At 42.1% G+C, this 16,515-nt stretch overlaps 2 protein-coding genes across 8 annotated transcripts in view; both read left to right on the top strand.

The window, feature by feature from the left end:
* Nucleotides 1–4,995, top strand: part of PBX1 (PBX homeobox 1) — a 290,936-nt gene extending 285,941 nt beyond the window's left edge. For all 5 annotated transcript variants that reach the window (XM_050768576.1, XM_050768575.1, XM_050768585.1 and 2 more), the window contains one exon: nt 4,505–4,995. In XM_050768576.1, coding sequence (XP_050624533.1) covers nt 4,505–4,597 — 93 coding nt within the window. In that variant the 3' untranslated portion in view covers nt 4,598–4,995. The remainder of the gene's footprint in view (nt 1–4,504) is intronic.
* Nucleotides 1–16,515, top strand: part of MGST3 (microsomal glutathione S-transferase 3) — a 1,219,025-nt gene that overhangs the window by 408,996 nt on the left and 793,514 nt on the right. The window lies entirely within an intron of this gene.

The following is a 16,515-nucleotide window of genomic DNA, read 5'->3' as shown; positions in this document are numbered from 1 at the left end:
GAGGAGATGGGGCAGGTGGTTCTCAGCCCAGCAGCCACTGCTCTGGGCTAAAAGCAGTACTGGATCCACAACAGGGAGGGAGAGCTACTACCTGTGGCCCCCATTGTGGTTCAAGGAGGGTGGTAGAGAAAAGGCAGGGTTTGGGTTGCAATTTTGTGTCGCGTGTCCTGTCAGGAGAAACCACGTGGGTTTTCTCATGTGCCATTGCCCCGTCCTTGGCTCAATAGCTAGCTCCCTCTACCTCCTCAGACAGGCATGTTTTGCATTACCTTTTAGATGAAGTTCTAGCAAAATTTGATGTATAGCAAATTATGTGCCAAATTCTTTAGGGTAGACCATAGAGTAAATAGTCATTTTTATTCCTGAAATACTTTGTTTCCAAATATCTTTGTGTTTTGAAAATCCAGATTTTCTTATCTTGGGAACCTACTGTATTTTGTCCTAGTTTTATATTCTATGAGCTTCTCTCTTCGTCAGCTCCAGGTTGAGCCTGCTCTGCTGGCTTAGGCTTCACTTGGTAGAATGAAAAGTTACGTTGGGTCACACTTCCCAGGTGTTGCATCACAGGCCACAGAATTACCTATATAAAACTGAGTGCAAATGTAGACACTCTTCCATTAAAATGTTTTTAGCAATTAAAAGGGTACCTTTGGTTTTGCAGATTTTACCTCCCAACCTGTGACCCCTCAGTATGGTTTATGACATTAGCATTTCCAAGAGTGTGTTCATTACAAAGAATTGTTTGCATCAGAATGTAGAGAGGGAAGCTGAGGTGCAGAAAAAAATAAAAATAAAAGTCTGATTTTCCACCCCCCAGCCCCTGCACAGTTGTTAATGAAAGCATCCTCTCCTCTTACTGTGCCCAGAGATAAATAAACACACAAAGGCGGAGTTTCCTACTTAATATTCACCCACAGTGAGGAAGAGGGAAGGAATTGCTCCCCAGGGTTAACGTGGCAGTAAGCGAGGTCAGCTGTTTCCCAAGACGGTGCAGCCTCTGAACGTCTTACATTAAAGCTAGAATGATACAGCTGAAACAGCCGAAGTGATTTACAGGAAACCCGGTTAAGTTGAGTTTGCTCGCAGTTTCTATCTTATGATGGTTTTAGCAGTAACAGCAGCAAATAATATACCATCCTATAAAGCCCCTCTAGAGAAAAGAATTCTTCCACATTCCCCAGCGTGACATGCTTCTTCTAAAAAGTGTTTGTGTTTCTCTAATTTAAACCCTATTGGCTACAATGTCCTAAATTTGGTGAGAAGTGGGAGGTCATAGCTGGCATATCCTGGAACAGGGTGGTCAGCAGTCTCATTTTGCCCAGGCTGTAGACGTCTACTGGGATGTGAGACTTTAGGTACTAACATGGTAAAGTCCTGGGCAAACTGGGATGGAGGGTTTGCCAAATCTGAGGGTGTGTGTGTGTGTGTGTGTGTGTGTGTGTGTGTGTGTATGTGTATCTGTGTGAATGTTTATGGTTGGAGGGGGAGTGGAAAAAAGGAGAGTGAAAGAGGATTTTTTAAATGTATTTCTTTTAGCTAGAAGGTTTTATATATTCTTCACTAGGTCAACTAGAATAATATAATGCTGGTTTTGATATGAGCTTGAAATAATTCCTCTTTCTACCATCTGTGGGTTCTCTGTACTCCCTGACATCTTACACACTGGTCTGAGAAAACAGAACTTTTTAAAGAAAAGAGATCAGATTTTTACTGTTTGAGTTATTTGAGGTCTGGGATGACTCAAGAAGTCTCCCAGAACCTTCTGGGCAATATAGAATGCCTTGTCAATTCCTCTTAATGAAACGCCACAGAACTAATTTTCTTTACTAATGGCTTCATTTTTTGCGCCACTTATTGTTATCTTAATGGAATTATGGCATGGCTAAATGATAGTTAGAGTGGTGATTTGTGAGCAATGTAATAGAACTCCATTGTTCCATGTTCTGTGACATGTATGCTCACTGCTTTCATAAAGCTTCCTTATCTGCTTATTTTATACCAGGTTGATTCTAAGATACATGCCTTTTTTCTCTTTTTACCAGATTTTTTACTCTACTTCATGACATTGTACTTAAAAACTTCTGTCATGTTTTCTTAAATTTCTGTACTGCTGAGTCATTTTTATTCCTGAAACACTTTGTTTCCAAATATCTTTGTGCTTTGGAAATCCAGATTTTCTTATCTCGGGAACCTGCTGCATTCCCCAGTGTGACATACTTCTTCTAAAAAGTAGAAACCCTACCTTCTGCCCCCACAGATACACTCCTACCTGCCTATCTGTCTGTCTACCTGTCTACCTACCTATCTACCTGTCTATCTACTTATCTATCTGTCTAAATATCTATCTGGTAAACATTCACATATAAAAACGAGTAGGAGAAACAGATACCAAAGTAATTATATGTGTAATCAAAGCTGAATAATTTTCCCCAAGTAGTAGAATTATGGGTGCATGCTGTATATTTTGTTTTTTATGCTTTCTTATTTCCCAAATATTATAGAGTAAGTACATCTTATTTTTATTTTTAAAAATGACATTCAAGGATCTTTTTTGGGAAAAATAAACGTAGCCGCCACTCTTAGCCTAAAATGGCACCAGAATCTATATTCTTGGTTGGGACAGGAGGCTACAATATTATCATCCCCGTGACAGACTTGCATTAGGAATTTGAATTAATTCTGTTCTTGATTCTGGTTATACTACAGAGTCTTTGCCCCCAAAAGTTGGAAAAGCTTTCTGTTATGAAAGAAAGAACTCTTTTCCTCCTTATTGTTCTCCGTCTAATCTCTTCATCACAAACAGCAGGGGAAATGTCCTCCAACAGAGGAAAGGAGTGAGAGAAGAGACTTGACTGGATTAGGAGATGGGAGATTGGAACTTGAGGGCAGTTATTCGCTGACCCGCGATTGGGGAGCACTGTTCTTGACATTGCTCGGGATGCCCTCTTAGTATCCAGAACTGCTTCTCAGTGAGGTGTGAACAAAACCTACCGTGATGCTGAAGTAACTGGTGGAAGCTGCTTTGAATTTAAAGCCTGGCTTTCTGGGAAAATTGGAGCATCATGTGGGTGAGCCAATGATAAAGAAAGCCAAGTGGGTGAAAAGCGCAGAGAAAATGGAGCCTGATTCAAAGGTCTCGAGGCCTGTGTTCTCAGTCATGAACCAGGACACCTGCTTTTCTCTTGCACCTCTGCTCTCTTATGAATAAAATGGGAACAGACATTTCTAGCACCTATCAAGTGCCAGGCACTCTCCAGGTGCCGTGGAGTACGCAAGAGTTGAAGTCGTGGTCCCTCCCGAACAGCAACAATAATACCTGCCCCATCTCCCCCAGATTTTTCAGAGAATAAGAGGATAGTACAATAGAAATCATTTTACCAGAGATGTCTCAGACCTGATCTGTTCAACCTGAACTCCAAAGGAGCACAGTAATTGAAGGGGGGAAAGGCATTTTAGCACATTTATATTTCAATGCTTTAAAACATATAAGCAATCATGAATTATGCATCATGAATTAACCACTATAGCATAGCATTCTTCAACTATTTTAGTGCTGGAATTTTTTTGAGAGGGGTGGTTACTAAACAGATTTCTTTTTAGAACGGTTTTAACAGTTTTATTGTTGGGATGCTCCTGGATCTAGAGTCTTATAAAAATGATCTCCAAATATAGATCAAGCCTATACCTTCTCATCTCACCACCTCTCTGGATATATTCACACTGACCAGTCCTTATGGCCTTGGCACCATTGTTGTATCTGTTATAGTCACCTGAATTACCCTCTGTACTTTTCAAAACTCACCTCAAAGAGTGCTCCCTCTATGAAGTATTTCCTGATGTTGCAACAAAATGTGATATTGTTTTCATTTGAAACTTCATAACAATGGGACTCTACCATTTATTAGGTTCTGCCTTGATTTATAGTTCATTCGTGGGCTTATCTCCCTCCTTGAGGACATGAACTACATCTCACTGACCATTATTTACCCATGAGCATCTAGTGTAGAACCTTGTGTAGAATAGGTAGCTGGAATCCCGTAAGTATATGGGACATCCAGAGCCAGAAAGAATCCTAGAAAGCATTTGAGCCAACCTTCTTATTTTTCAAAAAGGAAGACTAAGGTCAAATAGGTGAAGGTGCTTTACCATCGACATTAACTAGTTGTTGCCAGAGTCAGAACCAAAACCTTGAGTCTCTTGACCTGCAGGACAGCTGTCATTTCACTGCTGGCTGGGACTTAATTACAGAGTCTTTGAGAAGTATAAACACATCATACTAGTGGGAGGTATTAACATCGTATCCAGAGGCTCACTGGGAGAACCCAAACTTATTTGAGGGTGGGGGGAATATTATCACTCACAGTAATAGTTGCCCATTTGATGAGTGTCTCTATGTGTCAGGCACTGTGGTAGGTCCTTTACACAAGTTGCCTCATTGTCATTGTCTGCTGAAAATAGCCACCCAATCTCAGAGGACTGACTTCTCTCCCTTTTTCCCTTCTAGGCTAATGGAGGTTGGCAGGATGCTACTACCCCTTCATCAGTGACCTCCCCTACAGAAGGCCCTGGCAGTGTTCACTCTGATACCTCCAACTGATCTCCCAGCAATCGCATCCCGGCTGACCCTGTGCCCCAGTTGGGGCAGGGGCAGGAGGGAGGGTTTCTCTCCCAACGCTGAAGCGGTCAGACTGGAGGTCGAAGCAATCAGCAAACACAATAAGAGTCTCCTTCTCTTCTCTTCTTTGGGATGCTATTTCAGCCAATCTGGACACTTCTTTATACTCTCTTCCCTTTTTTTTTTTCTGGGTAGAAGCCACCCTTCCCTGCCTCCAGCTGTCAGCCTGGTTTTCGTCATCTTCCCTGCCCCTGTGCCTCTGTCCTAGACTCCCGGGGTCCCCGTCCTCTCTCATATCACTGAAGGATATTTTCAACAATTAGATGAATTTAAAGAGGAAAAAAATTACAAAGAAAATAATAAAAGTGTTTGTACGTTTTCATGCTGGTGGTTTGAGGAGCCAAATTTACCTCACTCGGATCCCTGACTCCCTATGTTCACAGGCAATCCTTCTCTGTTTCTCTTATTACTCTCACTACCTCTTAGCAGGAATACGCCACATTGCCCTGCTCATTCCAGGCCTCCCTGCTTCCTCTTGCTTTTCCTCCCTGGGGACAGTACTGATTGGAACACTTTCCTCCTCTTCCTTCCCAGCCCCAGCTATTCACTGGGGACTGTCATAGCTGGGATTCTAAAGGTGCCATGTTTTTCATTTTCATCTCCGCTAGGTTGGATCCCAGGCAGGAAGTCAGGCAGCAGGGAAGGACACGGGAACAGCAGGTGGAGAATTCCTACAGTCTTTCTTATCCTGCTATCAACAGCTCTCAGTTTCAGAGGCACAGTCTTTGGAGACCATTTAACACTCAGAAAGCAATATTTAGAACCTACTGCAAAACTGGGCCTGAGTTAGGCATGGTGATGAATGCATCAGTAAGGAGTAGAAAGTTCTTATCTTGAAACCCTTCAACCTCAACTATGCCTTCATAGACACATACATTCATGCACATGTAGGCACATGCACCATCTCACATCTTCACTTTCCCAAGATGCCATATACAATTACCTACATTAATAACCGTAGCACTATACCTTATGAGCCCGAGAGAGGGAATTAGTGACTCTAAGTGAAGGTCACTGACAGAGAGAAGCAGTATGTGTCTGTGGCTTCCAGGACATGCAGGCCCACTAGCGTGCACTTACCAGAATGGCATACACAGGACCTGATCTTGAGGAAGACCAGGTTTCCAGTGTAAACTACTCTTGCTCGCACCCTCTGGAGCACTCAGGGAGCCACATGCAGTACTTACAATGTCTTTAATGGACTTGGTTCTGTTTCGTTTTTTGTTTTATATTAGGCACACTGTATTAATTTTCCAAAATGTTATGCCACACTATGTTCTTGGTCCTGACCTACTGCTCTAGAGGAAAGAGTTGTATGAGAACGTGGCTCATGTGAACTTTGGCTAGCTTCATTTGAGGACCTGAGAATCATGGGGAAAGGAAAGATAATGTTTTCATTGAAATCATCACAGTGAGTTTTATTCCCTGGGAACACAGCATGTACTAAAAATACATGAGAAAATAGCATGTACAGGAAAGCTATTCTCAAGAGTACCCTGAGCTCACCATCTTCATAGCCAACCCTACCAGCTATAAAGATACAAAGATGGCAGTCGTATCACTTGATTAAGTAGGAGGTGGTCAAATCTTTTGGTGCCTCATTTTCTTCATCTGTGAGGTGGGAACTGTTATGCCTGGCTCACTAAGAGGCTTCTGAGAGACTGAAGAAGTTGATTTTATTCATATTTAATCTGTAAATGCGAAGTCAGGGGAAGTAATGTCCCTGAAATAAATGGGTTCATGCCATCTAGGGACAATAACTGGTTTTCTTGTTGTAACTTCTGGTTAATATCAGTACCTTGATGTCATCACCATGATGACAAAGAGAAGAGTTTTTGTTGATCTTCTTGGTTTTGGTCTGTCTGGTTTCTTAGGATAAAGAAAAACTTTCCAACTAGAAAAATAGGCCCTGGTTCACTTAGTTTGCACTGGAACCCAATATGTTGCCTCATACATACTTGGTCCCTGTCACATTGACTGCTTGGGAGGCTTCCAGGGAGAAGCATGAGACCCTGAGGGGTGAGAATGGGCAGCTAACAAGGACATGGCAATTCTGCATGGCACTGCAGTCATGAATAGAAAACTCTCTGTGTGCTCAGGGGAGCAGGGGCTGCCTCTGAAGAAACTTGAGGGAATGTGTATTTGAAGGAAACGCAAAAACTAAATAGTTAGCAAAATGAGATTATGCCTTGATGACTAAAAGGCACTAGAAAGGATGTGTCTACTAACTTCTGCCCTAATCAGAACAGATGCCTAGAAGGAGCATTTGTGTGACAACTTCGTAGTGATTAGAATCAGTGGACAACTCCATCTTAGTGGCAGGAATATAATGAAACTACCCACACAAGAACGTGGTTGAATCACATTTGCTTGACTTAGGGCAAAGTATGAAACAGAGATGAGAGGGTTCTCTTGGAAACAAGAAGAGTGACTCCAGATGTGGCTTGAAATGATTACCGTGTTAAGTTAATGCAAAATATCAGAGCAGTGCTACATTTGCACAGGCAGTTTCTCTCCGGGCAGTAGTTTGCACTGATGATCACCTTTCACAGCATTTTCCCCAACCAGCACTTCACTTAGTCTTCTCTACACCCAGCACCTCCCCCCTGGCACCCCCTGCAAGGCCACTATCACTTCCGACATCCATCGTGGCATCCGTGAGATCTGTCCACATTAGGCGAAGCAGGAGAGCACTGAGAGCAGCAGGATGGGTTTGGAAAGAGCATGCCTCTGGAAACACAGCTTCCTGGGAATTTACATTAGGCCAGTCCTACAGATACCAAGATGCACCCCAGGATTTCTTCATTTTCTAATAGATGTGGGAGTGCTCCATTTTCCCCGACAGCGAATTTCCCCTGAGAAATGATACTAGACCCTGGGTTTGCCCCCCTTGTAACTCTTCATTATCTCCTCCTTTTCATCCCTAACTCCTCCTCCCCCTGGCGTGGAATTGACGCCCGTGCAGTACATTTGCCAAGTGGCACCTTCTTTCAATTTATGTTTCATTTTGCTATGGTGGTGGTTCTTTATTTGCTGGTTGCCTTTTCTCACACATCTTTCTCTCTGTCTCTCCTTCCTTCTGCTTTTTGTTTTTCTGCCCAGAAAAACCTGACTTCGATACCAAAAAAGATGAAACTACAGAAACTCAAATTTAAAAAAAACTTTAAAAAAAACAAAAAAATACTCAACGATTCTTTCAGCTTTATTAACATTTTCCATTGTTTCTTGCGACTTGTGTCTCGTTCTTTGTAGTATTGATGATGAACATTTGATAATGAATGTTCTTGTATATTCAGATAAAGAAAAAAAAAAACCAAAAAAGCGGTCTGAATTTAATAGTGTTTATAATAAAAATTTTAAAAATGACCCTCATAGCACGCAAAACAGGATGGGGAATTTCCCTTCTTCTTTCTGTGACAATGCGCATCATTCCTGCATTAGTTTTTAACACCAAACTACCTACATTCATCATTTCCCTCATTTTTCTTTTATTTTCTTGCATTTGTGAATTAGTTCAAGAATGCTAGAAAAGTGTCGAGTTGTGCACATCCATTTCTTGTTTCACAATGTTTAAAAGTGGCAGTAATTCATTTTGTAAACTAAAAAAAAAAAAAAAGGTTGGAATAGTGAGCATAATAGGTACAACCTAACACATTATTATGTTTATTAACTTTGAGACCCAGAAGTAAATTCTTTTCTTTTCTTTATTCTTGCTCTTAAAAATACAAAAAAAAAAAAATGTTTTGTTTTGTGTTATTTTTGGTTTGTTTATTGGTGGGGGGGGGCTTTTTTTAATTGTCAGGATTATGATCTTGCTGTTTTTCTTCAATATGTATACAAGGTGATGTGAAAAGGCGACATGGCAGAGTAGTGAGAACAAGTAAGCTTGTTCTTCTACTTTGCTTCACAATTCAGTTAATGCCAAAAGCAAAGATCAAGCCCATGTTGATGTCTCGTTGCTCACCTGCATTTCCAGAGAGTGTGGCCCTCCTGCGGTCCCTGAGAAAAATAAAATCAGGGACATGCTTCTCCTTTTAGCCTTTTAAAAATTCAAAACATTTAATCCAAGGGAACTTTTTATGCTATCAGGAAAGGTTTTTGCCATTTTTGATTCTGATTGTCACAGCCAAGTACTTTGTTTTCTTTCTCCCTAATTAAGAACTACATTCCATGAGGCCTCTTCCAACTACAGAGGCCTTTTCTTCCAGAAGAGTCCTGCAGAAGATGCTGGTATGATGGGCACCATTGGCTAAGTAAACTAGATGCAGGAAGCAGTCTTTGGGGCCAGTCTGCCAGCTGAGTCCTGCTTTTGGATGAAGAGTTGATGAGATACTGGGCCAGGCTCAATGCTGTAGTTTTAATGCTAAGAGGTTAAGTTTACTTCACAGAGTACACCTCTTAGTAACCTCTGACTTAGGCAGCTGCTTAAAGCAAATTGCAAAACTGGCTTGATTTGGAATGTGTTTATTAGAGGAAAAAAGAAAGCCGTATTATCTGGAAAAAACTTCATTTTAAATATCCATTATTCAACAAATTATGTCCAGAAAGTGGTCAGAACTTCAGCAAGAAAAGTGAAGTAATAATGCAGAATTGTGGAGCAACGCTTCAGGAAATATTCCTACCCGAGCGCTTGTACTTTTGAAGTCATAACAACATAATGATGAGCTTTTCACATCACCTTTATGGTTTCAATCCCTAGCTCAAAGCTTTCTGGAATCTTTTATTTTTTGTAAACTTTTTTTTTCTTTTGTTAAAATAAATAAAACATTCAATGTTTTTCTCCTTTTCTCTCTTATTCTTTTCTTTGGCATTTTCATTTTGAAATGCTTTCCTTTGGTTGTTGGTTTTATTCTCCCCCTACCCCTCCCCTTTTCTTCTTATTCAGAGTATAAACCTGCAAAGCTCTGCTCTGTTTTGGTTTTGAAAGTTTAAGCTTTTCTGCTTCTGTGAGAGCACAGGCTTCTGTCCCTTTTGATTCCAACTGAACTTTTGTGTTCTCTAATGATACTAACACGGTGTAGGTTTTACAGTCTCCTAATTTGTACTGGTAATGCATATTCCAAATAAATAGTTTCTTTTGTTGCAAAAAAAAAAACAAAACAAAAACAAAAAACTTGTATTTTGTGCACATTTCTTTTCTTACATGCTGGCAACTTCTCTTTCCCCAAACTAGGCCTGCATTAGTGTAGATGATGGTCTAAACTGTTGCCCTAATCACTGAAATGTCTACATGCCATGGTGGTGGGGCGGAGACCTCATGGGCCACCTTCTTCACTCAGGAGATCAGAAGGAAGGAAGAAAGGATCATTTGTGGGTAAACAATAGCTGTTTTACAGAGGGACAGAGCACCCCATCTTGTCTGCTTCAAACTGGCAGCCATCCACCAAGCACCAGTTCAAAGAAATTCCAGGAGTATTTTCCATAATAAATTATAAGTTCCTAAGTCATGGCTGTTTGCCCAGTGATTCTCCTTTTCTTCTCTTTGTCTGCTGTAATCTGGTCATAAGGAAAATTGTGGTTCCTGAGAGATGTTTCAGGGGAAGGAATCTAGGTTACAACTAATACCCAGTTGTAGGCTCTCAGGAGTGTGATAGATGTTACTCCCAACAGATGTGCATCTCTACCATCTGTTATGCCTACCATCCCAAAGAAGCATCTCTTCCAATAGTCTGCACCCATATTGAACCCCTGACCTTTGAGGTTTTGATGTGTTACAGAATGTGGTGTCCCCAGTGTTCTAGCTGGAACACCAGGCCTCCGCACCTAAGTCTGTGCCCAAGTCTTTAACACCATCTTCCCATCCATAGAGTGGGATGGAACTCCTTGTCTGGCTTTTGACATGTTACTCTAGGGCCATCACATGCATTACATTCTCATTTTCATGCTGTAGCTCTCCTATGAGGCTCTGTCCAGATCCTGTATGAGACGAGTATGTGTTGAAAGTTGAGTTAACAATCACTTATCCCAATCACAATTCTAAACGATAGGAACAAGATCAAAGCATCCCCAGCCTGTGGGAATCAAATTATCATTTTTATTAATGGACAAGCTAAGTGCCTACTGGCCTCCAACATTTACAGCTATCTGCTAATGTTGAGTTGGTGAGTGTCACCAGAAGCCAAAATGGAGGACTCGTGTTCTCTCTTCAAATCTAAACATTGGAATATACTTATGGGAGCAAGCAGGCTCCGATTACTTCCTTTTCCAATTGCATGGAAAATTAGGGTCTAACTCACCCACCTAGTGTATTACTTAGAGTGGTACTAAATAGATATAACAAATAGACCAAACATGTATACTGCCTCAAATGCAATACAAGCTATTTCTCACTTATGGTATAGTCCAAGGCAAATGTCCCTGGTCATTTCCTCTCCTTGAAGTAATTCGGGGATCTAGCTGCTTCTACTTTGTGGCTCATCCATCCTCCAAGGATCTGTAGCTTTTCACATCTAGCCCACAGAAGGGAAAGGGTGTGAAGAAGGCCCACCCACTTCTTGAAAGCCTTGACCAAGACTTCCCTTCCATTCATATTCCTAAATGCAAGGGTTAGAGGTAGGCGTGGGGATTAGAAAAGTAGTCCCTGGCTAGGCAGCCACTTCCTGGGAATAGCTGCACACAGTAACTTTGTAGACAGCTGACCATCTCCATCACACCTAGTGATGGGATAAGGAACAGCAAAAGACAAGCCCATATATAGCTGTTTCATTGATTAGACACACTTTCAGTAGAGGCATTTCCATGTCAGCATTCCACACTTGGCTTGATTACTTTTCACAAAGATCAAGAGAGGGATTTAACAGGGGCCAGAGATGTGCAATCCAATATTGCCCGCTCAAAGTAGAGGAAACAAAAGTCTCCACCTCTATGGAAATGTAAGAATGCGAGGTAAACAACCCCTTTTTTCCAACATTCTCCAAATGTTGTTTTCTAGCTTGCCTTAGCACCAAGCCTATGGTCATTAGGAAGGGAGAGCTGCAGTATGTTAGGGCCACCTTGTTCCCATCTTCGGGTCACACCGATACGTTTACTGCTAGCTGGAAGAATCAACTCTGGCAGCCAGCAGTCATCTTAGAGAGCATGGTGAAGTGTGGGTCTAACCCCTTAAAATCACAAAATCTCATATGCTCACCCCTTCTCCCAAACCATAGATTTGTACATGGCTGTCCTTATAGACTAGACTTCCACCAAATCCCCATTTTATTTATTTATTTTTATTTATTTCATTTTTTTTTGAGACAGAGTCTCATGTGATCTCTGTTCACTGCAACCTCCGCCTCCCGGGTTCAAGCGATTCTCCTGCCTCAGCCTCCCAAGTAGCTGGGATTACAGGCATGCACCACCATGCCCAACTAATTTTTGTAATTATAGTAGAGATGAGGTCTCACCATGTTGGCCAGGCTGGTCTCGAACTTCTGGCCTCAAGTGATCCTCCCGCCTTGGTCTCCCAAAGTACTGGGATTATACGCACGAGCCACCACGCGTGGCCAAATCCCCATTTTAAAAAGAGACATGACTGGTCCAAGTGCAGTAGTGTTTGCAACTAATTGATTACAACCAGTTACAGATTCCTTTATTCCTTCTCCACTCCCACTACTTACTTTGATAAGACTTTTAAAATAAAATAAAATAAAAATTTTTTTAAACATGCAACCAAATGTCAATTTTACTGACCACCAATTCATATGCAGAATATAGCCTTCCTTCTGGAAACACCCAGTATGGAGACAGGCACAAGAACCTAGTCTTATAAAACATGCAGTGGGTGAGTTCAAGGAGGTTGTTTTAATCTGGATCCCTGAATCAGGAATGATGCTTTGCTTTGGGGAGTTCCCTCTCATTCCTGCATAAAAGCTACTATAGTGTACAAAGAAGTAAGTGGTTTTGCTGACCACCGAGGCCAGTGTGATTCAACCTATGGCTTCCAGCCTTAGGCAGACTTCTGAGGTCACCTTGGGCATGCTAGAAGTGAGGTAAGGAAGGTTGTAAAAGGTTATAGCAGTGGCATTGCCCAGGGCCACATTCGTTGGAGAATCATTGTCCTTGTGTATCCTCCCAGGACCAATGCAAAAGACAATGCAGCTCTTATTTCTGGATGCTTCTGGATAGATCAGAGTGGTACATTCATTCATATCCAGGTTCTTCTGTACCCTCAGCCAAAATTCACTCTCTCCCACAATGCCCAGCCACACGACATAGCTCACCAGAGTTAACACGCACTTGGTGATAGCATAAAAGGCCCCAAGTGATCACATACATTTGAATACGGATCTCTCGTTCTAATATTCAGACAGAAGTTAAAGTTCAAAACAAAATACTCCTCTCTCTCGCTCTCTCTCTCTTTTTTTTTTTTTTTTTTTTTTTTTAGACATGGTCTTGCTGTTTCATCAGGCTGGAGTGAGGTGGCATGAACATGACTCATTTCAGTCTCGACCTCCCTGAGTTCAAATGATTCTCCCACCTCAGCTACCCAGGTAGCTGGGACTTCAGGCATGCACCATCACACCCGGATAATGTTTGTATTTTCTGTAGAGCTGAGGTCTTTCCATGTTGCTCAAGCTGGTCTCGAACTCCTGGGCTCAAGCAATCTGCCTACATTGGCCTCCCAAAGTGCTAGGATTACAGGCGTGAGCCACCACACCTGGCTTTCTCTCTTTTAAATTAAAATTCAAAGAAATATTAGTCTACAACTCCACAGTCTCCAATTTCCTCCTAGTGTGCTCATTCCCAGCCAGTACACCCTCACTCCGTTGCCAGAAGTAAAGTTGAAGGCCTTCCTTCTATAACAGCAGCGGGCCTCTTCTACTGAAATGAGGATAACCGTCTGCCCCCTCCAAAGTTCAATTAATCCAACCTTGAATCTTTCTAGTATCCCATGTTTTTTTTCTAGAAAGTCACTTAGTAGGCATTTGAACCATATCCCAGTGTTGGCCTGACCCACAGAATTTAGAAAACACAGCAAAGCTCAGACTCCTACAGCACAGTTAGGTTTCCAGAGCCCAGAGCATAGAACATGACCGGTGGTAATGAATGACCATAGAAGAGATTTGGAAACTTGGTGAGGAAGCAGGAAAGACAGAGAGCACGTGAAAAATCAAAAATACAATTTTTATTTCAGTCTTTACAATGCCAGTTGAGTACTATCAAATGTAATGTTGAAACACAGCCACCAACAAGAGGTTAATTTTGCACTCTGCTTCCTATATCCTGAGGGAAACAATCCAATCTATGCATTCTGCCTCCTTTCTCTGAGAATGACCTTTGAAATATTCATGTCTCTGTGAAAAATTCAAAAATGTAAAATGGGTCCTCTCCAGTCCACAGGCTCACTTGAGGCTCCTGCCTCCCCCTTGGTATTCATATACATCTTTAAGATTTATCTCGATTTCCATTTCCCTTTAAACCCTACATCCCTAATCCCAGATATGTTTATCCCTGTACCACTGTGACCTCTGCTGCTTCCTTCTCTGGAATTCCTCCAGCCCATGACCTTCTCTGGGCTTTTCCTTTGTCTCAATTGGAGTCAAGCTCAAATCCTGAAGCAGGCTGTTGTTGGTGCAGAGGGCAGGGCTTCTTCCCTGGGCACCACTCCCCACAAAGCCTCCCCTTCCCTCCACCTTGGAGTTCCAGGCCTTGAATAACTGCTGCTGCTTCAGTGTTAGGAGAAACATTCCTTTCTGCCCTCCCCTTGAGATTCACCCCTGATGTGTCTCTCCTAGTGTTCCTCAACTCCTTTTCAGCAGAGCCTGCAAAGTTTAAAATGTTCTCGCCTGCTCCTTTTCCTGGTTCCATCCCTTCTCTGTCTTGCATAGGGCTCACTCTCTGCTTTTGGGCACAGACATTTGTTTTCCTAACATACTTTTCTGAATTATATTGTTAGTTTTTTTTCGATATCTCCAGATCTGTCCAAAGCTTCCACTGTTCAGCTTTAATTCCTTGGGTTGAGTAATGCTTCGCAGGCGAGTCTTCCCAGGAGCACACGCCCAGGCTCAGCCATCACGTGGCTGCAGTGTGTTTCCGCCCTCCCAAGAGCCCTCCCTTAGAGCCCATTTCCTGCGCTACACCTTCAGAACACGTGGCAGGTCTATTTCTAATAATCCTTGAAGTATTTTCCTCTGATCTTCTTGATTTTCCCCTTTCAAATGTGTCCACCTTTTCTGTTCCCACCTAATTAAGCCTTCTGAGTCACTGGTGAGAATATTTCCAATTGCTGCCATAACTGGTCCCCTATCTGCTGCTGTGGGTGCTTTCTGGATCCTTTGATATTGAGGACCACGTTGGTTTACTCACTGAGATCCTAAAAGCAAGACCACACATACTTGAATCCCAGCTCTGCTACTGCCAGGTTCTTCCTGATGCCACTCTGACAACAGATGAGAAGTTCTCTTCCAATTCCCAAAAACCAACTAGGTGTCCTACAATCTAACTCAGTTCTGATACCAACTACCCAGAGTTAGCGTCGGACTCCTAAGGTTTAAGGGCTCAGTCCCACAAGTCTGCCCTCACCTCAGACACCAGCCATAAGTATTGTGTCACTCATACTTCTGATGACTGGCTAAAAATTGGGAGGTCTCATGACTCCCTCCTTAAATTCAATAATTTGCTGGAATGGCTCACAGGACTCAAGAAGCCACTTTGTTTCCATTTAGCAGTTTATTATAAAGGATGCAAATAAACAGCCAAACAGAGAGGCACATAGCGGGAGGTCTGGAAGGGTCCTAAGCACAGGAGCCTCTGACCCCATGGAGTTGGGATGTGCCACCCTCCTGGCATGTGGATGCGTTCACTAACTCAGAAGCTCCCTGAAACCCATTGTTTAGGGATCTCATGTAGATTTCATTAAATACACATGATTGACTAAATCATTGCCCAAAGGCATTGGTGACCCATGCTATAGCCTCTTACCCAGGAATTGTGGGGTGGGGCTGAAAGTTCTAACCTTTTAATCAAGTCTTAGTCTTTCTGGTGACCAGTCCCCATACTTAAGCTATCTAGTGGCCTGCCAAGAGTCGCCTCATTAGAACAAAAGACTCTCCTATCACCCTTATCACTGAGGAAATTCCAAAGGTTTCAGTTGTTCTGTACCAGGAACTGGGGACAAAGACCAAATTTCCCATTTTACTGTAACTAATTACCAGCCATGTGACCTTAGATATGTTGTTTAATGTCTCTGTGCCTCAGTTTCCTCATCAATAAAATGAAGTCAATTCTAGTATCTACTTCACAGAATTACTGGGAGAATTAACTGAGTGAATATATGTAAAGCACTTAGAACAATGCCTGACACACAGTAAATGCTAAACGTGTTTGTTATTAGTGTGATTTCTCTACTATATCTCTCTGGGTGCATCTTCAAACCTGAACGAAGAATAATTAAAATATTGTCCTGTTTCCTAGTTCCCTTATAAAGAACTGTTAGCTATGGGTACATTTTCTTTCTTTTATATCAAGCTAGCCTGGCTGCTAAGATCTTACTCTTCCTGAAAAAGTTCTTGTCATCTCCCAGCTCAGTGGGTGTGCTTTCCATCATTTCTCATTCACTTTTCCACTGCTCCTATTTTGTTTACAAAAATTACAAACTTAAAAAAAAAGATACTGATTCCATTTCTCCTAGAAAATCTGAGCGAACCTGATTCCTAGGGACAAAGAGTCCAAGTATGTGTCTTGTAAATGTCTTTTTTAGCCTCAGGTTTGTAAAAATGTCACTAAAATATTTCTGTACCTCAACCCAAGAGTAGATGAACACCTCCAATAAACAAGGGCCTCATTCCTTTGTGTCAGTTCACTGATAAAATGCTCTGTCACCACCCCCAGAGCCAGCGCGCGTGCACGCACACACACAC

This window comes from Macaca thibetana, chromosome 1 (genome assembly GCF_024542745.1).
Source record: "Macaca thibetana thibetana isolate TM-01 chromosome 1, ASM2454274v1, whole genome shotgun sequence".
NCBI classification, from domain to species: Eukaryota; Metazoa; Chordata; class Mammalia; order Primates; family Cercopithecidae; genus Macaca; species Macaca thibetana.
The sequence above is the reverse complement of the archived record's forward strand: the minus strand, read 5'-3'. Positions and strand labels throughout refer to the sequence as shown.